Source organism: Anomalospiza imberbis, chromosome 4 (assembly GCF_031753505.1).
Source record: "Anomalospiza imberbis isolate Cuckoo-Finch-1a 21T00152 chromosome 4, ASM3175350v1, whole genome shotgun sequence".
Lineage (NCBI taxonomy): Eukaryota > Metazoa > Chordata > Aves > Passeriformes > Viduidae > Anomalospiza > Anomalospiza imberbis.
In genome coordinates this window covers 45,432,529-45,458,234 of record NC_089684.1, presented here as the reverse complement: position 1 = coordinate 45,458,234, position 25,706 = coordinate 45,432,529, and the positions used below count along the sequence as shown (strand labels likewise).

Genomic DNA, 25,706 nt, shown 5'->3' with positions numbered 1-25,706 from the left:
GAATTTGTAAGCTAAACAATAGCCAACCCCCCAAGAAAAGTAAAAGCACATCTATTAAGCAATGATACTCTAAAATAAAGGAATTTTGTATAATAGAATACTTGAGAGGCTATCATTTCCCAGGCCAAATGAATACTAAGTGAAAGACCTCAGGTCCTATGTGAAAGTTCCAAAAGTCCTGCTGCATGCACAGTGGTAAATGAAATTCTTTATTACTGCAGAGATGACTCATCTGTGGGGAGATCTCAATACCACAGGAGAAGCAGCTGTCTGATTAAATGAATATTTGTCTATTCTTATCCATTCTCCATGAGCCTACTCTAGCACCCACTGAAGTGAGACTGGTCTTTGCCTTTGGATCACAGTAGGATCAGTTTATCCTGGGCCACAAGGTCCTCCCTCACTCACTGCTCCAACTCCCTTCAGCACTAAAGGACTGTCAAGGATGAAAATCAAAGAAAAACAAACCCTGTGGCAGTTCTGTCAGCCAGATTCTCTACAACCCACAGCCTCATTGATCAGCCACAGAATCACTGAGTCATTTAGGATGGACAAGATCCAACTGTTCCCCCAGCACTGCCAAGCCACCACTAACCCATGTTCCCAAGTGCCACATCCACACATCTTTCAAATCCCTCTAGGGATGGTGATTCCACCACTGCCCTGGCAGTCTGTTCCAGTCTCTGACAACTCCTATATGGCAAAACTTGGACTCCTTCTTGCCTAATCAGCAACTACCACCTGATGCTGCACTGTCTTTGCAGAGCAGGAAAGCACCTATTTTTAAATTTTAACACTTTTGCAAATATCCAAGACAAAGGCACTGATGCCCTGAAGCAGCACTTGGGAAGGGAAGACCTTTTTGTTCTTTCTCTGACAACAGGGGTCTCCCACCTCCACAGTCTCTGAGGGGATTTAAGTTCCACCAAGCTTCTGTATTCATAATCTCAAGGCATTACTCTTAGTTCCACATATTAAGAAGTAATGGGAGATTGCAGGATAAAATAGGCATCAAAACACACTGTAGACAGTCCTTACAGAACTGAAAGGATCATTGATGGGAACCATCTCAACTGCTACAAATCACTATCAAAAGTACAACCAGAGAAGAATATTTAGAATTTACATTCAGATGGGCTAGAGGTGCACTAGATGCTTTGCAAGGAAGCATGCTTGCTCTGCAAAAGGTACCTGGGCATCTTGAGTGCCAGGTATTGGGAAAAAACACCTTCATTTTACCCTTCTGCCTTTGCAGATTTCTCTCCAAATCCATTTGTGATTTTCCAGTGCTTTCTGCTTCTCTATTTATTTTAATGATTATTTTTAGATGGGTATTAAGTTAATAAATAGTGCCAGAACACCAAGGCTCTCCTCGTGCCAACAACAGGGTGATTTGAACAGGAGGGGTCACAGAACATAAGAACTACATGAAGAACATTTTGGACCTCAAGGTACATTTGCATGACATTATTTCCCACCATAAATAATCTGCCCTTCAATCACAGAGCTGTATTACAGAAAGTACACACGTGTTTAAAAATTCCATTGGAAAACATAAATCCCTAAGATGGTTATGTAATAGGAGGTGAATTATCTCCTGGTTGAAATCATCTGGAAAAAATTAAATCACCTGAAATCACTGGTAAATCTTTCAGGGTTAAGTTATTATATTAAGAGTTAAGATTATAATATATAGTGTTATAAAACCAAGTGTTCCTTTATAACCTTTAATTACAGTTTCCCTATCTCTAAATTATCCTTCTCCATCTCAAACACCTCTTCCAGAAGGAGGCTGCTTCCTCTCAAGCCTTCTGCTTTTGTATCATTAAGCTTGCATATTGAAGTTGGTTTAAAAAGAATAAAATACTCCTTCCTGTGTTTCACGCTTCTGGGCCAATGATCATTATTACAACTATGCAGAGACTACAAGATAATGATGGCTTATTGCCCAAAATAATGGCATGTGTGCTGCTAAATCCAGCCAGATTATGTACAAAATGGCTAAACTGCAATAAAGAGAAAAGCAGTGTTAATTAACCTTTTCAACCACCTGCATATTCATTAGTTGTAGCAGGACTCTGGTTCCTCCTAAGCTGCCCTCAGACAATTTCCCTCACTGCTCTGTTTTAATGAATTCCCAAGCACTGCTCAGAGCAAACACACCAAGGCTGGTGTCAGAGCTCTGTTCCACAGCTGCAGGGACAAACTCCATGGAACTGGGAGGGACACAGGAGCCCTGTGCTGGCTCTGCAAGGCAATGTATCCCATGTGCCCTCCCACCGGCACTGCACTGCCACCCCGCAGGCAGCGGGAGCGTCAGCAAACCCTAAACCGAGCAGGTTAAGTGCTAGGCTTCCTTAGAAATCCGGGGAAGACAGCCAAGCACGTACTTCCTTAAGCTTGGGAGAACTCGTGCTGCAATGCAGAGCTGGCTCTGGGCACAGCTATTAATCATTTCTGATTTCACTTCTTTGGGAAACCTTTTCCAGGGCCTCATCATTCACCTGGCTAATAGCCACCACTTGAGGGTGCACAGAGCTCTGTTGAAGTACCTAGTGCTAACACCTGCATCCCAGGAAAGGAGAGGTTAGTAAACCAATTATTACCAAAGTAGTGCCTGAGTGGTTTGTCTACCCCTCAGACAGCACTGCAGGCTTTGTGCTGTCCTCGCCAAGGAAAGAAAAGGGAAAAAAATACATCTTGGGGGATTTTTCATGATCCTAAGAATACCCCTGATGCAGTCAGTGGCCAGTGGCCGCAGCTGCCATTTGCCAAGCCCAGATGGGCTGCGCAGCACAGACACCGTGGCTGTGGGGGCAGTGGGGGATGGCTGGATTCTCCCAAGAAAACACAGCAGCAGCATGAAGAATATAGCACAGATCTCATCCAGTTGCTATGGAGTCTCTGTGCATTTCCTCAAGAAAATTTAACTGCGATATAGCAGTTGCACTGACTAGTCAAAATATTTTTTTTTTCATCTGTATCACTTTCTGTCTCCCGCAACTGCCAAATTTTGCAAAACGAATCCATGCTCATGAAAGCCACCCTGCTCTGCACACAGCAGTTTGAGGCTCATATCAGCATTTTAGATTTTATTCAATTCATCCTGGTAAGTCATATCAGTATACCAAAACACTTTCAAAAGGTATCTATTTATAAGATTTTCCATGAACAAGATAAAGAAAAATAGGTACCATTTGGAAAATTACTGGTTTTCCTTTTGCTGTTACATAAAGTTTTGAGGGTTTCATGTATATGATGTAGGAGTGTTATTTCAATAATAAGGGCAGGGCCAGATAGAATATCTAGGAGAGATTCTTTCCTGCGAGGGTGGGGAAGCCCTGTCACAGGTTGCCCAGAAAAGCTGTGGAAGTGTCCAAGGCCAGTTTGGATGGGGCCCTGAGCACCCTGGTCCAGTGGAAGGTGCCCCCACTCGTAGCAGGGGGTGGAATGAAATAGGCTTTAAGGACCCTTCCGACCCAAACTGTTCTGTGATTCCATGACTCCCAATAGTAACTAAACAGAGCTGATATTAAATGCACACACACCCTGTGGAGAGGCTAAAACAGAGGTTACTTGCACTGTTACCTGACTTAACTAAGTGGAACTGAGTCTCCTTGGCCTAGGAATGTTGATGGCAGCCACAATTCCTTTCATTTGGGCAGCTATGATGTTCAGCACCATGTTCATCAGCAAAAATAGAAAAGATTTGCTGAGCTTAACTATTCTCCACTCACATATGGGGGCCTTTTGGGAAATCTTAGTTACTGCCTCCTCTTGCTCCAGCAGTGAGACTATAATCAACAGAGTGCATGTGATTTCTTTGCTCCCTGCTGCACTGGTGCCTTTAAAAAGAAATGAAGCGGGGGAAAGAAGAAGGCTCCAGCAGGTCCAGGCAGTCCCCAGTAAATCGTGGCCTGAGCAGTGAGGCACAAAGTGACTTTTTTCTGCTCAAGTCTCCTGTTGAACTGTCAGCTCACTGGTTTTGAGCAGTGACATGCCTCTGCTAGACATCCTGGCATAGCACAGGCCAGAAAGAGTAAATTATTTAAAATACGCTTAAATTATTCAACCTAAAATAGCTTAGAAAGGCTTGTAATTATGGTTCTATTGGCTGAAATCATTTTGACCCGCCTGGGGAAATAAGAGCTACGCTCATTTTGGGTGAACACCACTTGTCAATGCTGCCTTACTTTACATACAGGAATAAAAAGAAGGCAGATCTAAATTATCAGGCCAGAAGAAATCCACACCCTTCCTCAGGTCACGTACAAGAACAGCATCCCATTAATATTTGCTAAATATGAAACACCGCGAGTTTTTCCTGACCTAGACAATCGGCCTCACCGGGCTGTTTCAGAGCATAGGCAAACAGGGTAACTTCTGAAATCTTGTCTTACTTCCCTCCCCTTTCTCCTTCTGTTCATTCTTATCCTATCTTCATCAGAAAAGGATTCTGCTGGAGGACAAAAAGCTGACCTTCAACAGAAATGTGTACTCTGAAACCAACTTAGGCTTGCTTCCCTAAAATGTCTCTTTTCCAGAGCCCTAAGGAGCTAATAAACCTGCTAGATTTTGGGGAGGTTGACATGCTAAATCCTTCATTAGCATCAACAAATAGAAAGTAATTACAGACATTTTTTCAGTTGCAGCCGTTGTTTTCAGTCACTTGTAAAAGGGCAGCTAGCAATTAATCTGTATTGATCTGTATGTGGAAGGCCATGGCATAAGAATGAGTGTTAACATGGTTTTGAAGCAAACTCTGGAAAACTGTAAGCAACATTTGCAATATTATATACAACAATATACAATATAAGCAACTATTTACAATATATGGAACTTCCATAAATAATTACCAAGCAAAAACCCTTGAACAGCACCATCTGTGTGAACCACCTGAAATTCGCTTAATTATATTCCTCAGATTTCAGTAATTCATATTATATGCTCCAATACTATACATAACTGTGTAACAGTGGGGAATATCTAAACCTACCTGGACAACCCCATGGACTGAGCAGGGAAAAAAAATTGATTTTAGCTGTCTAGGGCTAAAAGGACAGATTGCTAACAGGCACATTCATCAAGATGCAGTTAAGCATGGAAGAGCTCATCAGACATTCAAACAAAACTACCAGTATCATGAATGCACAAAGGAGCTGCTTGAGACTGACCCAGAGAACGTGAATTCTTTTTTATAAAACCTGAAGTAGCACCTACATTCCCTGAAAAGTAACCCAGAAGAAGTTCTGTGAGCAGAGTCAAGTCAATAAAGTATGACACTCCATCTGACTGCCAGCTGTAGTATGTGGCACCATCTCAGGGAATGAGGTGGTACCTGAACGGCAGCACTCCTGCTACCCCGCTCAGGGCCAGCCTCCCTGCTCCCACCCTCTGGATGCACTACAGATTGGCAAATGTATCCAGCAGGGCATGGCTCCAGCTTTCACCATTAAATTATCAACTCAGGGCTCGTATGCCGCTCTCACTTCAGGTGCCAAACTTTCCCCAGGAGTTCAGTGGAAAAGCCTGAGGGACTAAATTACAGAAGCAAGATTTCAAAAAGCTTGACATTTCACAGTTTAACATCTGACATCCTCATTAAACATTTTTTTAATTGCTTAACACAAAGCAGCCCAAACAGTGGTGCAGGAAAAGTCATGAATTTAAAGGACACAAAGTATTTCACAAGGAGGTAAACAAATCCATCCCCAAAGCCAGAAAAGTTTATCGGGGATGATTTGTGCATGTGCAAATGCCCTCTCAACTTTCTGTAATCACTCATGCTAAGTTAAATTTGCAGAGACAGAATAGGTGGACAGTCACCGTAGGCAGGGGGTGACATTTCTCCTCTCTCTAGGTTGCTCTACTAAAAGCTCAGCAGAAGTTCTTTTTATTGATTAAGACAAAGTAAGAGATGGAAACTTGGGCACTGGGAAATGGAAATTTTGGACACTTTCATAACTTTATAGAAACAATCACATAATGAGTTAATGCAGCCATAAAATCCAAAGTGTCTGCCATGACACTGGATTGCACCCAGCAAGCTTTAAAATACAAAGGGATTTAACATTCCAGGAACATATTTTCCTCCTCCTGCATCCAGTGTCTCACACCATAGAGCCAACAGACCCTGTTAATCTTTTTCCCAGTATTCCAGATATGGATTAATTCAACTTAAACTTCTGAAGAGGCACAGTCACCCACAATACCAAAACCACATTGAGATTAATCATCTGTATTTTGAAATACTGTCTACATGTGATTTATTAAGATTTATTCAATCTTGTGTTTCAAAAATCACCAAGGAAATTAACCGAAATAACACATATAAATCAAGGAATGATTAGACAACAATATAAAGGTGAGCAAATTTAAACTTGAAAATTGCTCCTTTCCCATCGGAAGCAAGGAAATTTGAGATAATCCATCTTGCTTCATTTCAGAACACCGTGTATTTGTGCCCATCACACCCCTCAAAACAGGACATAGAGAAAATGAAGCAGCAAGTCCCAATCTATTCTGAAATGCAACATCATCTAAAGAAGCTCCATTTCACAAGGAAGAAAACCAGCGAGGTATTATTTTCACACCCAGAAATAGCTCCATAAGGAAAATATTAGCTTGAGATACAGTAGGAAAACGCTCAAAGGGCATCAGGAATAGGCACCTCCTACGCAAACACTCCATTACAAAACACCAAAAAGGTTTTTTTCATGGCTGGAGAGGCATCTGAAACATCTAGAATTTCTAGTGAATCACAGAGACGTTTGCCAAGGCAACGAACACAACACTGAACAGACAAGACATATTCCCTGCTAAGGAAAGAACAGTAGGTTAAAGCTGCAGTGAACCTTGAAAGCTTCAGTATACAGAGGTCAAGCAGTGAGAGACTCTTTCCCTTCCTTATCCTGATATGAACTCCACAGGGATCCCACAGCAGGTTCACACCAGGTGAGATATTGGTTGGCATCCATGAACCAACAGCGGAGTGACCAAGAGCAAAGACCTGGATCTCTGTGTGGCTTCCTCCTCCTCAGGATGCTTTTTTCTAGCACACCAAGCACTCCTTACTTTCCCCATGTCCTCCTTCCTCACTGAACTCTGGCCCTTTCCAAAGGGATGAACTTTGGGGCTGCTGGCCTCGGTGCAGAGCCAATGCACCCAATGAGAAACACCCACCCTCCCCTCCCTGCCAAAGGTGTGCTTGAGATACAAGTGGGCCTGGATTTAAGACAAATCTGACAACATTTGAGAATGTGAGAAGTCTTTCTTTTTCTTCTTTTGTGGAAAAGGAGATGGTAACGTGAAACAATGTCTGCTCTTGAGGTAAAATAAAGCAAACTCATTTGCTATCTCCTGCAGCTCCATAATGGAAGCTACTTAGAGCGTGTTGACTCTTCCTCACATAGGCTGGAATTCTGCTGACAGCAGAATCCCTCCATCCTTGTCTTTCTGTAGATATTTTCCAGCAGTAGCTCTGTGTGAGCTTCAGGTGTGCTTGGGGTGTCAAGGGAAGGACAAAATTCATCTGATGCCATTGGTTCTCAGTCTCTTTTAGCAATCAGTGATGAATATTCCAGATGCTGCAGAACATTTTATGCTAAGAATGCTGAACTCATGAATCTGGCCTTCAAAAAAGAATTAAAGTTTTCAAAACTTTTTAAATACTAAATACAGACCCAACTACTGCTAGTAGAGACCAGATGTCAAACTCTATCTTCATGACTGATGGCAAAATGGTAACAGCCATCAGCTTACCAGATCTGTAACATCCAAAAATCAGTTTCATTCGGCAGCAGAATCCATTTTTATAGCAGGTTATTTCTTTGGGATTTTATGTAGCTTTTTGAAAATCTTTTCAACACTTGTCACATGCAGAGACAGGAAGCTGTGTCTGCTTTGAGAAGTACTTTAGACAGGGAGAAGCAAGCATGTGTTACATAGAGCCAGGGGCTAGGCAGCTGGATTCCCAGGCTGTAATTCCAGCTTGGCTGCTGACTCAGTGAGTGACCCTCACAGAATCACTCTGGTTCCCTCGCCTCACTCTGCAAAGTGTGAGCCACAGGCAGCTCTCTCCAAAGACGCCGAGAGGCCAGTGGAGCTGGGCCTTATGTATCCTGAATTTAGGTAAAATGGAATTAAACTGCAATAAAATCTAGATATTTGAAGCTGCTCACCTCCTGTGTTAGTACCAGGTTTTTAGTGCTCTTAACACATCTGGGTATCCACACAACCGTTCAGAAGGTGGGTGGGGGCTGTTTACATGCAGGTGTTTGCACCAGTACCCTTTTTTCCACAGTGCAAGAAAAGGTTAGACGTGCATAAAAGAGAAAATTTCCAACTTGGATGCAAGACAAGCAGAGCTGCCTCTTGTCAACTGGTTTTTAAAATCAAATGAGTCAATCTCAAAAAAAATGCAAGAGAAAGTCTCCAGTGTGCAAAGTCCTTACCCCAGTTTTTGAGCGTGGAATAATTCCGTTCATCTCTAAAGAACCACACTAAGGATGGCCAAGACATGATGTGAGCAGCTCGCTGCTCCTGCTGGGCCTGCTTGCAGCTTTGCTGCTGGCCAGGGGCCTGTTAGGGCCTGGGGCTACATCAGGCAGCAGCTGTGACAACATCTCAGAACGTTCTGGTCCCAGACCAGCAGCACAGAGGCTACAGCCAGTTTGCAGTGCTGCTGCCCAGACAGGTGATGGTCGCGTGGCAAAACCTTCAAGAGGCAGAGGCACAACGAGCCCATGCCCTACAGCATCCCCGGGAGTTTGGAGAAGGGTGGGATGGTGCTAACAATGCCCAGCACCCTGCCAGAGTGGAAGAGCTAAGGCCATGGCCCTTCATTTATCCTCTTTTGCATAATCAGGATGTCCAGGGACACAGGAAAATTTCTATCACAAGGCCAAACGAGCGCTTCGTGCACTCCGCACGTACTGCTGCATGGCACATATCCAAATGAGGGTTGGGAAAGACAGCCCACAGCACCTGACACATCCCCCACTCCAATGATCCTTCCACAAACAAAATGGATCTCACTGTAGGGAAAATCCACTCACTGCAGTGTAAGGCCTTTCAAACAAATCACAAAGTTGGAACCAGATTCCCCCTATGCAGAAACACTGTAAGTGCTGAGAGCAATCAAAAGTATATTCATTTGCATTTTGTCTCTCATGGACCTGCACACCTAATTTGTTCCTAGCCTCCATTTTCCAAGGAAGTCAACAAAAACTGGGAGGGCCCCTACTAGGAGATAATCGCATTTCACAGTAAAACCATTGATTGCTCTTCAGGAATTAAAGTGACAGATACATAAATATCTCACAGATACGTATCTCACTTAAATTGATGACTAAATAAAAAACCTGTATGTAGCATATATTCTCTTTTTGGGTTGTTCTGTGTATATGTGATGGGTGTGCATACAAACCCACATCTCTGATCTGCTCTACACCCTGCATTCTGCACAGCACAGGCATGCATAGATACAGACATAAACAACTCATTCTTGTGCTGCTGTGTCCCTTCTGCAGCAGCAGGAGGGAAAAGCCCAGCCTGACCCAGCCCCCGACCATCTGACTGAAGGCAAGTTTAGGGTGCAGCCAGACTCTTGTTTATGTAACAGCAAGGTGCAGCCGCAGTAGAAGGGAGCCAGGAGCAGGGGCACAATATTAAAAAGGAGGAAACACACAACACTGAAGTGTTCCCCGTATTTTCTAAGCAAAGCCCGCTGGTGATCCCTGGATCCAAATATCTGATTAGGAGCCTGCATCAGCACACACGGTTACTAACAGGGATGCGGCCTGAGCCTGCCTGCTCACAGCCAGGGATATGCCGCACTCTGGGAAAAGAGATAGCAGAAGGGGCAGTACTAATTCTATCCAGCTTTAATTAAAGTAGTCCAACAGGCATTTGAATCAAACACGTCGAGGAAATAGGACTTGTGACAAACGGGAAAAACAACACACACTGTAATTACGTAGCTGAGATGGGTGCTGGTCAGACAGGAAAAAAAAGCCCTTTCAGCAAAGACATCCACACATTAAGTACATTTTTTAAAAAGGCTGTTTTGCAGAGGATTCCACAATCAAAAATGTAATCACAAAAACTACCTTATGCTGCAGTGCCCCACTTAAGGGATTAGGAGAGTAATCACAATCTGCTCCAAGCAGCCCTGCCCAGCATCCAGACACTGCATACATTAGAAATGACATTCCTGTTTTTGATAAAGACAATTTGGATGTGTCTTAATGAGCTCTGCAAAGTGAGTGTTTGAAAAGTCACGGAGATCACACTCAGAGGTCCCAAAGGCATCAAAAGGCCTCTGTCATTTTATTTAAGCCATGCACTTCAGATTTATAAAAAGCTTAAAGACTGAATGCAAAACAAATTCAAAACTGCCCAGGTATGCCAAGGGAGCAGATGGCTTCTGAATTCTAGAGATCTGCCAAAAGGATCTGTAAATTCAAACATTACATGGCTGAATTCTAGGCTTTTCTTTTCACTGATATCTGTGTTTACATGCAATGTAGCAGAAAGGGGCACGGGGGGGGGGGGATTGCCTCTTGATATTTTACCTATTAATAAAGAATGGGTAAAAACACAGTGTCATGGAATGAGTTAATGCATTTCACAAGCTAGAGAATCTAGACATGGGAGGAAAGAAACGACAATGAGAAGGCATTAACACAGGCACTCCTGATGTATCACAGTCCTAGAGCAAAGATGAACAGAACCTTCATTTTAATATTTTCTCCACTATTGTATTTTTTGTGTCCTTGGAAACTACAGAGTGATCTGGCAAACAAATCACCTCTATTGATTTTTTTTATTCTCCATTTTTTCATCCCAAGACAATGAGAGTTGTCATTCCCTCTAAAACAGAAAGAAAACAACAATTAATTATAGATTATGAGAAACCTCTCCAAAATCAGAAGCATCTCATGAGATATTCCTTAAGAGAACTAGAAAGTGCCATCAGTAACAGAGATGATTAACCCAAGATGATGAACCCGACAGATTGCAGACTTGTGTGCCAGGCCCTACCTAGGCAAATATACCTGCAGTGTGCCGTGTAAATACACTGAATCACAGCAGCAAGCCCAGAATCCCTTTTGTGACACCCAAAAACTGCAACACAGCTCAGCTGATGCTCCCAGCACCCCAAGGCAGGTCCTCACACAGCACTGAGCATCGCTGGGGAGGTGGGAAGTGGAGCTAAAAATGGGAAATGGGGGAGAAATGCTGTTGTGAAGTAGAGAAATGCGCCTTCACACTGCTAAGCACAAGCACAGCCACCTCCCTGCCTTGACAACTTCTTCAGATCAGCCAGAGGTTTGGAACACCTGGCTGGGAATGATGGCAAGGAGCTCCAGGCCTTCTAGGATGAAGGGAAAATGGAGATACCAACATGTCATCTTTATGTGCATGTCCCCTGTGTGGCTGTGAGCTGCCACGGCTCAGAGCACTTTAATCTCACTGCAGGTGGGCTAAGACCACAGCAGGGCTCAGACGGGATGGGAAGGGATGCAAAAGGGAAATGTCACGGGAAAGGTTTGAAAAATGAAGGGGAGAGCATTGCACATGGCAGCGAACACCTGTGAGGTGCTGCACAGACAGAGGAAGGGTGGGGGAAAAGGGAGAAGGAAGCTGGTTTCCCCCTCATACCTTGCGTTTCCGATCAGCCCTAGAGATTTTCCTCTGTCTTTTCCTTTCCTTCTCAAGGTTTCTCTCCCTCTCTTCGATTTCCGACTCTCGAACTTTTTTTATGGAAGCGGCCGCGTGAGCCATTTTGGCGAGGAAAACACCAGCTCCGAGGAAGCTGTTCCCAGCACACGCGGATCTCCAGGTGATTTATTTTTTCCGCAAGGGCACTGGCTGCGAGCCAGAAGTTCGCGGCGTAATCCACTCTTCCTCCTCCGGCACCCCAGGAAAGGTCACGGCTCTGTCCCAGCCCCTGCAGCACCCATAGCTCGGGAGCAGCAGGGCCGTGTCCACGCACGCAGCGTGCCCAAGTGCCCGCAGCCACACACACGCGAGCAGGGAGCAGCCAGAAAATACCTCCTAGCAGGCTGCAAGCCCTTCAGCTTGGCGGTGGCTGCAAGAGAAGGCGGGCTTCAGACTCAGCTGGAAAGGAGAAAAAAAAAAAAAAAAAGCACAGGGAGGGAAAAAAAGAAAAAAAAAAAAAAAAAAAAAAAAAAGGAAAAGAAAAATCGGCCTTTAAACACACATCACCAAATTGGGAAGGTCTTTTGGGATTCCTCCGGAGAGGCTGCGTCTTCTGGCTGGGAGGAGGGCTCCACTTCAGCATCCCCAGCGAGAGGGGGAGGGCGCAGCTCCCGTCAGCTTCTCACATCGCCTTTACACAGGGTGAGAAGAAAATGGTGCAGTCTGACTTACTGACTTGCTGCTGCTGCGACCGGCTGTGCCGGAGCCCGGCACACGCCTTGCTGCTCCTCTCCTCCTCTTCACGATCTTCCCTCACTGCCGAGGCGGTCCGTAGGAAGCCGGGAGGAAAATGTGCGGGGCTGGGAGAGCCCAGGCTCAGCCCGCTCACCTGCAGGCAGCAGGAGAGACGCCTGGAAAGGGCTGGCAATGCTCAAGTCCTCATTGTGCCTCTCTGCAGCCACGTGAGGCTGCATCAGGAGAGCTGCATTCAGCAGCGAGCCGAACGCAGCGAGGAGGGACAGCACAGAGCACGCAGCGTAATCTGGGCTCAGCCTGCCCCGCTCGGCTCAACCCCACCAAAGTTAAAATAATACCGCCAGGGGTGCTGCTTGCACTTCCTAAAACAACTTCTGAAGGCCTGCCTTGAAGATGGACAGTGCTTGTACCAGCAGACCAACAGCGACCGAAAGAGACAGTGACAATATGTCGCTACTTAGTCGCCCCCACTCCCCAGATATCATTCGGGTTTGGAACACTCATTACTGGCACTAATATCCGAGAGAGATGGGTCTCTCAATTCCTTATTGCCTAAACCCCTGTTAAACCAGCACAAAGTTCTACTCCCACCTCCTTGGGTAACTCTTATCACTATTTGCATCAAGTTTTTATTCATCCAAACAGGTCACAGGTAGATCAAAAGAGACTTTGCACTGGTTGCTAGCAGACAACTGATCCCATTTCAGCTCCCTCCAACACCACTGCTCCAGCCTCTTCAGGCAGGTGCTGAGGGACAGGCAGGATGTGACTCCCCAGTGCAGCAGAGCTGTCTACATCCCTGGCTTAGTCACCACCCCAGAGTCACATGTACCATCCCTTGTAAATCAGAAATTAACAGCTGGTAGTCAAGAACTGAACTTTTCTGATACCTTTCCAACCTTTCCATGGGATCTTAAAGAACAAGTTTGAAAATAAGACCGAAACACAAGCCACCACACTTAAAAATGTCAGTCTTAGGATTTCCCTAGATCATGGTTCAAGGTGTCTAAGCCGTTAAATGCTTAAATCCTGCAACACGGTCCACACAGTAGGGTTTGATACACAGGAGGGTTTATGGCAGTCATTATTATCAAACAATTCATCATCTCTTGATGACTGATACATGCAGGCTCATCACCTCAGTATCAAATGATTATTCTCTCAGAAAATTCGCTTACAAGTTAACCAAGGACTTGACTAGTGCCCAGTAAAATGAAATTAAATAGCAAATATTCTTTATAGGATTACTGGTAAAGAAGAACTTCAGTCCAGCTCTATGAGTTCACCACTGTGTTCCACAAACATTTTCTCCCTAACCTCAAAGAGGCATAAAAATATGGAAGGAAAAAAAAAGTTACTTTTGATAGATTATTTTGGAAAGAACATATCTGGTCCGGGGAGAAGAACAAAGTATCAATATTTGACAAAGCTTATTTCCCTGCAGAAAAGAAGTATTCTAAGACAGATTTTCCTAAAAAAGAAGAAAAAAGTAGAAACAGGTTTGTCATCATATTATGTATAGAGATCCTAACAAAAACAAATTCTCCTGCAGACATCAGTCTGAATATTACATTTTCATGTAAAAATGGAGACTGAGCAATTTCTCTCTAAACATAGAAAACGTATTGTGGAGGTGCTACATCAGAAAAGCAGAACATACAGCGATGCTGTCACAAACCATGTGTGGGAGGGGAGTGGGAGAGTGGGCAGATGCACAATAACAGAAGAACACAGTTCCAGAAAAAGGGTGGGATTTCTCTGAAATGCATGTGTCATCCTCAGATAAGAATGTGGAAATACAGAACTCGTGAGATTCAACAAATTCCTATTTGGGATAACAAAGCTTACAAGGCTTCAACCTGGCCAGAACCCTGTGTGATCTGTGAGCAGACTCCAAGTGATGAACCTCACTGTGAGATACCAAGATGGGGATGCTTCACTGGGGTTCCAGTTCCTGTCTGACTGTTCCCAAGCTGGCATTAAGCATCAGCTTCCTGACCTGATGTGCTGATTTCACAGTCTTCAGGTTCTGTTCTCCCTGGCCTGGCCCACCAGCTGAGGCACTCTGTACCAGCACTGCAGTGCTGCAATGGCCACAGCTATGACCAGCACCAGGCTTTATCTGCCAGCTTTCAGGCAGACAGACTTGATTCGCTGAGCAAATCAGCATTTGCAGTCTATAAAAGCCTAAAAACGTGGGTGAAACCAAGCAGTAATTGAGTACAAAAAGAGAGGATGTACACAAGTGATTCTCTTCCCTGAAGCATATCCACTATCAGGTGTCCAGCTCACAAAAACAAGCTTCTCTCCACATAAATCATGTGGGCAGTGCAAAAACAAAGTTAAAACCAAGCCTAGAAACCATGCTGAGGAAGTGTGACTCAAACTTGTTCCCAAAGGTACAGAAAAAAAGGGAGGCATTGATGGAGTGGGAAAAGCCTGTCCTGCTTCATAGCCAGAATGGAGACTGTTGTTTCCAGTTCTAATCTCTAGTACGTTCAGCAAACTGCCTGGAAACAAAAACCAGTTTAAAACAGCTGAAAATGGGAAAGGGCTGTCCTAGACAATAGTTGGTCAGGACGAAAACAGGACAATTCAGTATTTTGTCTACTGTCATGGAAAACCTTTCTGGAGAAGGCAGACTACAATTACAATCCCATAAGGGAATTAGGCTCCCTCCAAAGCGATGCCCTGCATAGCTTGTACACTATAATGCACAGGTGCATGCATGAGGTATTTTGCAAAATCTACACCAACCATCATCCCTGCCCCTATGAACTGTGCACTGATTTAAACTACTGCTCCCTGCTAAGAGGCAGGACAGGTCAGGCCAGGCTTGGAGGTGTGCACACAGCTATGAGAGACCTGGAAACCAGAGAACCCTGACTCATTGGATTAGTTCACCTCCTCCAACAAGCATGGGTGAAGACCTCCCCTCTGCTGCTATTCCAGCCAGGCTAAATGGCAGAGGGGGGCAGCCTTCCCCCTCTGTGCAGGAAGTTCTTCTCTCAACACCGCCTCCTGAGGGATGTGGATGGAGGTGATGGAATTGTTTTAATAGGCACAAAAATACTTGGAAATTCCAGGGTAGATTAACAAGGTACTTAATTCAACTATTTAAGAGTATTTGGAGGGATTGTGTGTATTAGCATACCCATCCATTTCAGTACCTGCAGGACTATGTATTCCTAGAAAAGCAGCAAAGAAATCCTTGCACAAAGTAAAAGCACAAAACTAACAATGGAAGCACAGGCTACAGTTAAAAATTGCCTCCTGTATCACTCATTGTTTAACCCACACCCTTAGTTACTAATCACATGCTATTTATCCTATGGGCATGTAATTCTAAAGGTACAATAACTCTGGAAATAAGTTAGCAATCACATATCCATGCTGTAGAGGTTTCATTTTATATTTCCTAAGAGAAAATATATTAAGGTTAAAAAAAAAACAAGCTCTACATAATTGCATTCTTATTTTACTGAATATGCAAAGACAATGTGGTCTCCTCAAAGTTCTATGCTGGAAATGAGTGTCACTGAACTGGAACAGAGAAGATGATATATAAAACTATGTCCTACCTATTTCTGTACCTTGAACATATCTATTTTTTTAATTGAAAAGCAAACAATACCAATCAAATGAAAAGAGGCAAGTTGAGGTAGGAATGGACCTAGATCAGACAAGTTTTAACATCTTTCCCTTCCTTTCTGTTAGACCACCAGAGTATAAATCACAGCACTGCCACTTTTAATGGTTACCACCAAGAACATATCACAGATGATAGAGTAACATTTCAAATACCACCCCCCAACACACACAGAGCAAGTTTCTGTCTTGAAGGTGTTCAGTTCAACACTGACAAACATTAAATGCAATTAATAATTAATCCAGGTGGGGAAAAAGAGGTACTGCTTGGCTACCTTCATCTTGGGAGCATTACTGAAAATAATAATCTGGGTTTATAAAATTATTTTTCCTATATTATGGACTAAGAAAATGAGATAATATGTTCCTAGTAAAACAAGAGCAGTCACTGTGGAATGAGATCAAAGTCTTCTGGCTCCAAGAGTGGTGAAAATTTTGGTACATAACAAAGGGTAGAAAAGGACAAACACGGATGATAATTTCAAGTAATCCAGCAGCTTCTGGTTGTTTTCAGACTGCTGGGCATCTGTGCCAGGCATTTCCAGTTACACAGCCATCCTTACCAGCTGCTTTCCAGGATCTTGTGCAGCCTCTTTCAGAACATTTCTGAATTTCCAGCATCCACAACACATGAAGGCCAAGTTCTGCTGCTCAACTACTTATCCAGAGTCACTGTCACAGGTGAGCACTTACAGGCCAGCAAGGAGCCAAGATAAGTGCCATTATAGAATCATGAAAATCCTTGCAGTCAGCCTTTGTTGCCGCCCCAGTTGTGCCACAGCAAAGAAAGGCTTTGCACACACCAACAACTTCCCAAACACCAAGAAAAGGATGTAGAAAGGCCCTTCAGAGACCGATGTCTCTGGTTTAAAGAAATACCCCAGTTATGAGGTAGAGGTATCCCAGCTGCATCCAAGTTGGCAACTCAAGAAGCCCATTTGTTTCATCAGAACCCTAAATAAACTACAGATAGGTATTTCTAGCAAGCATGCCCATCCTGTGGTTTTCCAATGAACCCTAAGTTACATTAACTCCAAATATTGCTCCACTTGTATTTGTTTTCATATTGATTGAAAATATTGATGTCACATTCTATTTTAACTAAGTCAAACAGGGCCTCCTGCAATGGCTCACTAAGGGCAACAGCAGACATTTTATTGACTTCAATGGGTTTGGGAACAGGACCTTGACAATTTAATCCAACACTGCCATGCACTGTGTCATCTTCCTTCCTGCCCTACCTGCTTTCACCTTTGGATACTGTTTGGTTCTGGTCTTGTGAGGGCAGAAGCTGCTGTTAACACAAAGGAGGATCCAAAGGACTAGCATGAAGGTGCTTCACACCTGCCATATCTGGTTCCCAAAGGGCACACCGTGCTCCCCAGGCTCACTTCTCGCATTCCCTCATGCCTGCAGTTAGGTTGCTGGATCTGCTGCAAAGGGGCAGGGCCCCACCTGCTGCAGGTGCAGCTTCCCAGCCTGGTGCCTGCTCCACTCACAACACCTGGAATGCCACCACAGCCAAGAGCAGGGAGCTTGCTGGGCTCTGCTTCCATCCTCCTGCTCCCCCACTGCAACAGACAAATGTTCCAACAGCCTGAGAGAACACTCCTTCTCTAATCCTGCATCCTGATACAGGACATATTTCAGGCTTAGGGGTAATTATCTGGGAAAGAGTCACAAAAAAGGAAGTTTCACGCTGAAAGATACCTGCATATATTTCATTTGTGTCCCTGATGGACCAATCCTACCACTTGTAATGTAAAAGTTATATTACTTAGTTTTCCCAAAGACAAGGGAAATATTGCCAGTGACCAGCCTGAGGAGTGAAAAGGAGGGCTCTCCATTCTAACCTCACTGACCTACCTGATGTAGTATCTTAGTTCACTCAGAAATTATCCTGTTACAATAATGTAGCTGAACTACAGTGCTGCATGTAGTATAAACAAGTGTCCTGGCTTGTAAGATAAGCATGTATTCTACTTGCCATCTGTTGGAGGTGGGCAGTTTTCTTATCTCTTCCAAGAACAATGCCTCCCTCCGGGGAGATATCTTCTGTTAATGGGCCATTGAATGACTCACTGCATGACTGATGGGGTTGCATCATCCCATTGGGAGATGTTCCACCCAGAGGGAAGAGCCAAGCATCCCTACCTGCATAAAATCAGCATTTTTGAGACATGAAGGGAGCCTCTTCCCTGGATTCCCAAAGGAGCAGCTTCTTGTCCGCTGGATTCCCAGAGGAAGACCAGGCCCATCTACTCTATTACCAGACCTTCAGAGAAAACTACACCCTTCTACAGGACCACCGCTTCAGCAGCATTTCATCTGCCACTCTAGGAGTGAAGGAGGAGCAGCCACCTAGGAGGAGGTGGCTCTAGGAGGAGCAGCCACCACTTAACTGGACTATCACCAACACCCTGACTCCTCAGGGTGTCAGGTTTCTGACTCCATAAGTAGTTTTGTTTGTACTAATTACTTTTTTTTAAACTATTATTATTATTTAGTTGTTTTTTTTTCCTAGTAAAGAACTGTTATTCCCATTCCCATATCTTTGCCTGAGAGCCTTTTTATTTTGACATTGTGGCAATTTGGAAGGAGGGGAGTTTACCTTTTCCATTTCACGGGAGACTCTAGCCTTCCTTCACAGACTCCTGTCTTTTCAAACCAAGACAACAAGTTAGCAGAAACATCTATTGATCTGGAAAAAGTATTCTGTTCTCTCAAAGCCAAGAGGGTGATGTAAACAAAAATAATTTTACCAACTATGATTACATGAAAAATAATTACACCAGGGCAGCAAGAGCTTATAACAGGAAAACTGACTTGTTTGCCACTGAAAGCCTTAAGCTAGTGTGACCCACATCTCATCCATTTTAAATCCTTTCAGTTGCAACCTCGCTGCTGCACATAGTAAGCTCTGCTTAAGCAACCATGCTGTTACGTGTAGAATTGTGCCTGCACTTCAGTGTTGGACCAGGTGACAATGGTTCATGTTTTAACAGGTTCTACCTCCATCAAATTCAAAGGTTACCTGCCCGTAGTGACCAAATCAAAAGCTTGACTGATTGTTATTTACACAATTATTATTTAATATGTGCACATATGGATTTTCCCCATTTCTAACAAGAGAAGACCTGCCTGCTACTTGTTTATAAAACCAGAGGATAAAGTTTTGCACTAAGGATTCTCAAAAGCTCCCAGACACTATCTAAAAAATACACCCCAAATTAGCAACCATAGTAAAAAACACAGTAAAATATAGAACTTTTTTCTAATCTAGATGTTTTCCACCTTTGTTTCACCAAGGAAAGAGAGTGGGATTCCTTTACTTTTGGAATCTCTTCCCCCACCAAATAACTTCAGTGGTCCCAATGTGTCCCCACACCAATACAGACACAGCATTATTGCCTATGGAATACTGAATTCCATATACACAGCCAAACAGTGCCTTTAGCAGGCATTTCCTTGGAAAGGACAGTAAAAGAAGGTACGGAATTTGCTATAGAGTGAATCCCAAGGTCGAGCACTTCGTGCTCCCCTCGGGCCTTTGACGCAGCACCCTGGAGAGAGCCCAGAACCCTGGAGAGCGCCTGGGGCGGGGATGCACCGAGGAGCGGAGGGAAACGCCAGGATCGTAAAAGCGAGGGGTAGGGAGCAGCTAGGGACACGTCCGGGTCCCCCTCTGCGGCCACTGAAAAGTCAAGTTTGAAAATCTAAGCAAGGCAGATGTGTTTCCTGGGGCACGGGCTGGTTTCTGCTGGGAACATGGAGGCAAGGGAAGCACAGTCAGTGTTGCGCTTCCCACCAGGAGTGCCTGGGGAACGATGGCAAACGATCCCCCTCTCCTGGCCAAGCAATGCTAAAGCAGCCTTGGATTCACATTTCATACAGTCACAGAACGATTTGTGTCGGAGGCAACTTAAAGCTCATCCAGTCCCACCCCCTGCCATGGGCAGTGACACCTTCCACTAGCCCAGTCCCTCCCACAAGCCCTGTCCAACCCGGTCTTGTAAACTTCCAGGGATGGGGCAGCCACAGCTTCTCTGGGCAACCTGTGCCAGGGCCTCACCACCCTCAGAGGCAAGAATTTCTCCCGGATATCCACTCCAAAACAACCCTTTTCTCAGTTATTGCAGCCCTAAATGCCCCTCTCCAGTTCTCCTGTAGCCCCTTTGGGCTGAACACCCCCAACTCTCCCAGCCAGGCTCCAGAGCAGCACTGCTCCATCACTGAGCATCTTCACGGCCTCCTCTGAGCCTGCTCCAACAGGTCCATGTCTTTCCTGTGCCGGGCCCCTCAGGGCTGGAGGCTCCAGCTGGGGTCTCACAAGAGGGGAGCAGAGGGGAACAATCACCTGCCTTGGCCTGCTGGCCACACTTCTGACACGGCCTGTGACAGCTATTTCAGCATCAAAGCAGCCCAAGCACAAAGTTTTGGGATGGCTGAAACACAGCCCTGGTTTAGGGTGAGACAGAATGAGACACTCCCTGTAGCATAAAGACTGAGAAATCCTTGGTATCTCTGTGAAGTCCAAAGATAAAGACTACAAGGGAATTTCTAGAGGAAGCACCTGAGAAGATCCAAACACCCAAAGCAGCAGAAATGAAGACATTTTTCTCTGAAGGACAAAGCCAGAAAGTCAGATCTCAGCACCAACCCCAGCAAGACACCATGGGCCTCTGACCAGCATACAGGGCACTGCTGTAGGAAGGGCCCTACCTCCCTCCTGAATGTCTATTGGTCTGGGAGCCATCATTTACATTCTTCAGCAAGCACCTGCCAGGTGACCTTTCAAAAGCATTTCATAACCTATTACAAATAACTTTTCTAAGCAGTACAAATTTTAAAAGTAATTTTTGAGTCAGCTAAATACACAGATTCTTCAGAAATCACAGAGGATATAGCTTCTATGTTGTCCTCCTGTGACTTAAAAGCGTAATGCAAATCCCACTTTCAAATACTAGCTTTTTCCTTGTCCTTCCTAAAAGTAATACTGTAGTATAATTTTTATGTTTTGCCTTCCAGGCCTGTGTTTATGGCACCATATACCGAAAAACTCCTCAAAGACACACAATCAAAAATATATATTTGATGCACAGCATTTTTTTTCATTGTGAACTCATCAGACTAAAGAGCTTGTCCATGCCAGTACACCTTCAGTTGTGTGAAACAAAGCACTACCCAGAATCAGGAGATACATCTGACACAAAGTACATATTACCATGAACCTGATCCCAAAGTGCCTTCCATTTCCATTAATTCCTGGGCAAGATGAGGATGAAAAATACATTTTTTCAAACAACTATCAGGAATGGCTCCCAGTTCACAGAACAGAGGCAGTGCTCTGTCAAGATTAACCACCTTCACTTTTGAAAAGTACTATCTTTCTAACAAGAATAATTTCTGAAAAACACTTAGTGACTTCTCAGGAGCCTTGGGAGTAAGGACCTTACAGAAAGGGAGCTGTCTGAACCACTTTCCCAAACAACCTCTTACTATTATGAAGACATGAAAATGCACTGCAGAGAACATTACAAAAAACACCTCCTTGCAGAAGCACGCCGTAATCTGACAGACCTGATGTAACTGGGAGCCTTGCTTGTGTTCATCACTTCACTATCCCTACAACACTTAGCAATTTAACATTTCACTAAGACAACAGCACTAAAAATTATGAATAAAGACTATGGCAATTTACCCATTTCCTTGTTCTTACTCTGCAAGTCACAAATGGGATGTTCTCACTTGGAAATCAGACATCTGGCTGACCAGGGTTAAATTGACTGTTAAATGAGGTGGGCATGGACTGGAAATACTTCTGCACAAATCTAAGCAAAGCTGGCCCCCAGCTGCCAGAGGTTCAGATCTGAACTGGATATATCATTTGTACATGTGTGCCAAAAGGGCAGATCATTCAGGCACATGGGTTAAGGCTGAGCTCTGCATTGGAAAGGGATAAAGGCAGCATGTAGAGAGTTAATATGACAAAGACAGACGAAAAGAACTGTAAACATCTCGGTCTAGACCAAAGATATACTTCATCCCAGGATTTCCCTCAGTTTAACATCCTCAAGCACTTGCAAAGAGCAAAACAAGCTTCTACCTCCACAACAGCCAGCACTGGATTACAGCAGCATTTTAATTCCACTCTGCCCTCTTCATGCACCTGTGAGCAGAGTGGGTAATACAGGTGATCCTCCCTCCCGGCTCATAGAGCTGCTAGACTGAGAACTCCTTCCAAGACAGAGGATTTTTTTTCAAGACAAGCTGATGGCACAATTGCACAAGATGTGTTTCACTGTAGGAGTTAACTGGCCCCTATGGAAAAGGCAGAAGCTGGACTTTGCAGTGAGAGAACAAAGACAAACACTAGCTAACATTCAACACATTGCCAGGTATGTAAGAAACCTAGATTTAAAATCCCAGGTGTCCTATCGCCTCGATGAATTAATGGCCCAATTAAAACACTTATTTATGTAAAGTAGAACAGCTCCCAAAAAAAGAAGGAACAGACTAGTCAAGCACTAATATATTCATTTGGGACTTCAGAAACCTCTCTGAATCCAAAATCTCCATGTAAAGTCACAACCACCAGTCTTTTGACAGAGATTTGACACCAAACAATGGAGCAGGCTCTCAGAGTACTGAGTCAGCCAACACATCCACATGGCAGAGCACGCTGGTCAGGTGTAAAAGCAGCAAAGGCACCTCAGCACTTTGTGCCCCATCTTTCAGCTGGGTTCATTTGTAGCCTTGTGCTGTCATGCTTACCTGGTCTTTGTTGATGCTGGCTTGAAGGTCACTGCATTGTCCATCATTCCACAATGCAGAGATATCCTGAGACATCATCTTTTCCATACTGAAGGGAAACATTTGCAAATCTTTCAAAATCCTAAATAGAATAACACAATCCCTAGGATTCACTCCTCTGTAACTGCAACCAGTCAGCAGACAGGATTTACAAGTCCCTTCCCCTCCTTTAGGCATCCTCTCTCTTCTTTAAGAACACAAGGATACACAGCAGAGGGCTTTCTTAATAAAAACCAGCCTTTAATTCAACATCTGAGGAGAGGGAAGGTGTGGCAGAGAGGAACCACTACACACTGTAACAGCACAGCACTGCTGCAGGAGTGCTGAGAAGCCAGGAGTGAAGGAGCCAAGCTGAGCCGGGGGAGGGCAAAGAAAGGTTTCCTTAATACTTGGGGTTTTTTTTCCTCACTAATAATGTTTTCCCCAAGTGTTTTGGCAACGCTGGTGCTGCGCACCACACGGTGGCACTCCAGCCCTGTCTGTCCCCAGCTGCCTCGGCTCTGCCCGGTGTAAGGAAAAGCAGGCACGCGATCTCCGGGTGCCAACAATCCACTCTGCCTTGAACTGTGTTTTCAGGCTTTGACACAGTTAATACTGTTTAATACTTTAATGCAGTTGAGAGGAATAAAAAGCTGTCCACTGGGCAACTGGTTTTTACTGCTTGAAATAAACTACTTTCCCACCAATGTTAAGCTTTTCTTGGGAAAGATGCCCTCCAAATTGTCTGTTCCAGAGCGGTGAAACGGCAATTCTACTGCCCTGAACCACTGATCCCATTCTCCTTTTACCATAACCCTGGCAGACAGGTGCTGCCAGTTGATGTTCTGCCACTTTGGAGCAAGCAGGGAGAGGAAAATGGAACAGCAAACCATTCTGAGTGCCTTCTTACAGAAAGCCAACTGTAAAACTAAGGAGAAGACTTGATGAACCTGATGTAGTTGACAATGTCTCTGCTTGTGTCAGGGGGTTTTGAACTAAGAGGCCTTTAAAAGTCCCTTCCCAACCAAATCTATTCCATGATTCTACAATGACAACCAGGGTGCTATAACACACTAATCTTAAGGAAAATCTGCAGGCAATGCCCTGGCCCTCTGGAAGTGGGGTAGTGCTGTTCTTCCTGCCTACTGCCCAGAGCTCTCTCTGCTTGGCAGTGGCCACCCAGGGCTCCCCAGGGGCTTTTCCTTTCTAAACACTCCCCCCACTGCAAGAACCAGAGCCAGCAGCACAACTCAGCAGTGCTGCTGGGTACAGCCATCCCTTACACTGACCCTTAAGTGTTAATTGTAGTGTAAGAGGTGCTCACAGACTTGAACAGACCACATGACCCTGACCTACGGGATTTTACATCTCATTTAAGATGAACCACTCTGCTTCTACCGCTCTCTGCAATCCCCAGGATTGCAGTGCCTCCTGCTTTTTGCACCACAATCCCTTTCTAATTTCTCCAAACTTGCTGCTCTGATGTGGTTTAACTCATCGATGTGGTTTAACGTCATATAATCTATGGTGTAACTGCACACAGTACCCAGAGAGTTTCCCATGGGAGAGAACAACACAGGATTTCTCACCAACCATCAGCAGAAATGCCTTTGGGATTAATGATCCCTTTCAACACACAGGAAGGACAAATCTTTCAAATGTGAAACAAGTTGGTTTTTCCCATAAAAACACAGGTGCCTTGGAGAACAGTGTTTTCCACAACTTCATCATCCCCCAGAGACAGAGAGAAAACCGTACCCAGCCAGGACAGAGAAGTAACCTTTGCAAAGTCTCCTGCTGGCTTTTGCTCTGTATGATCTCAGATTCACTGCTGCTGTGCAGTCATTGTGTAAGGGGACTATTGCTGAATTAATCATGCATCAAACTGCATGTGTGTGCAGGAATGGTCCTTCCTGTACAGGAGGCTACAAGAAACCAGATTATTGCTATTTTGTCCTTTCATTTCTTCTCGCAGATTCATTTACTGTTGCTGTTTTAACCTGTTCCTATGCTGGGAAAACGAATTTCTGTAACAAAAATATGGATGGCAGGATTCTACGTGTGGCCTCACCTCCCACATCTTAAACTGCGAGATGCATACTTAACCTTGCACCACATAGAAATGGACTCAAGGTGAGATGTGGGGGGAGATGCAGCTGGTGGCTTAGGAGAAGAGTGAGGGGGCTGTGCAAGAAAATGGTATCAGATGGGAAACAACAAGAAACCCTTGTCCTTTTGAGGAGCACAAGGAGGTACACCTGCCACCATTTCTCCTCTCTAATCTCCTCATCAGTGCAGGCTCAAATAGGAAGCTAACCCCTGTGTTCTGGGAGATGAACACTGAGTGCTCACTGTGCAAAATGATGCCATGAGGAGCCACGAGGCTCCTTGATGAGACCCAAGTTGCTCTTCGCTGTTCTTTCTTGGGACCTTTTCAGCAAGTGCGAGGAGTCAACTGCACCACAAAAAATCCTTGTGAATGTCAGATCCAAAGTCCATGTGCACCTCTGTAAAGGGCATTGCTACAACAGCTTGTTATTAATAACAATTTCTTTTGGACTAATACAGGTACTAAGCCAAAATTCACGCTTTTATCATTGCATCATGGAACACGCACAAAACAACACACAGTGTAAGAACATTTAGGTTGCCAAGACAAGCACTCAAAACCTAAAAAATTCCTAATTAAGACCATAATCTTTATTCAGCCCCATTACACACATGTCCTGTGAGATAGTCTGTAATTAAGGATCACTCACTATATATTCATGAGACCTCTGCCCCCTTCAATGAGCAGGCCCAGGCAGCACACACTTAAAAACAAGCTTTGAGCACTTATTTTCTCC

At 44.4% G+C, this 25,706-nt stretch overlaps 1 protein-coding gene across 32 annotated transcripts in view; it reads right to left on the bottom strand.

Annotated features, from left to right (window-relative positions):
• Positions 1-25,706, bottom strand: part of ANK2 (ankyrin 2) — a 279,443-nt gene that overhangs the window by 140,421 nt on the left and 113,316 nt on the right. For 4 of the 32 annotated variants that reach the window (XM_068188291.1, XM_068188299.1, XM_068188288.1 and 1 more), the window contains exon 1: positions 11,665-11,996. The exons of 25 other annotated variants lie outside the window; for them this stretch is intronic. In XM_068188291.1, coding sequence (XP_068044392.1) covers positions 11,665-11,787 — 123 coding nt within the window. In that variant the 5' untranslated portion in view covers positions 11,788-11,996. Of the gene's footprint in view, positions 1-11,664; positions 12,000-25,706 lie in introns of those variants that run through there. 3 more of the 32 variants (XM_068188286.1, XM_068188292.1, XM_068188280.1) reach the window with 2 other exon arrangements.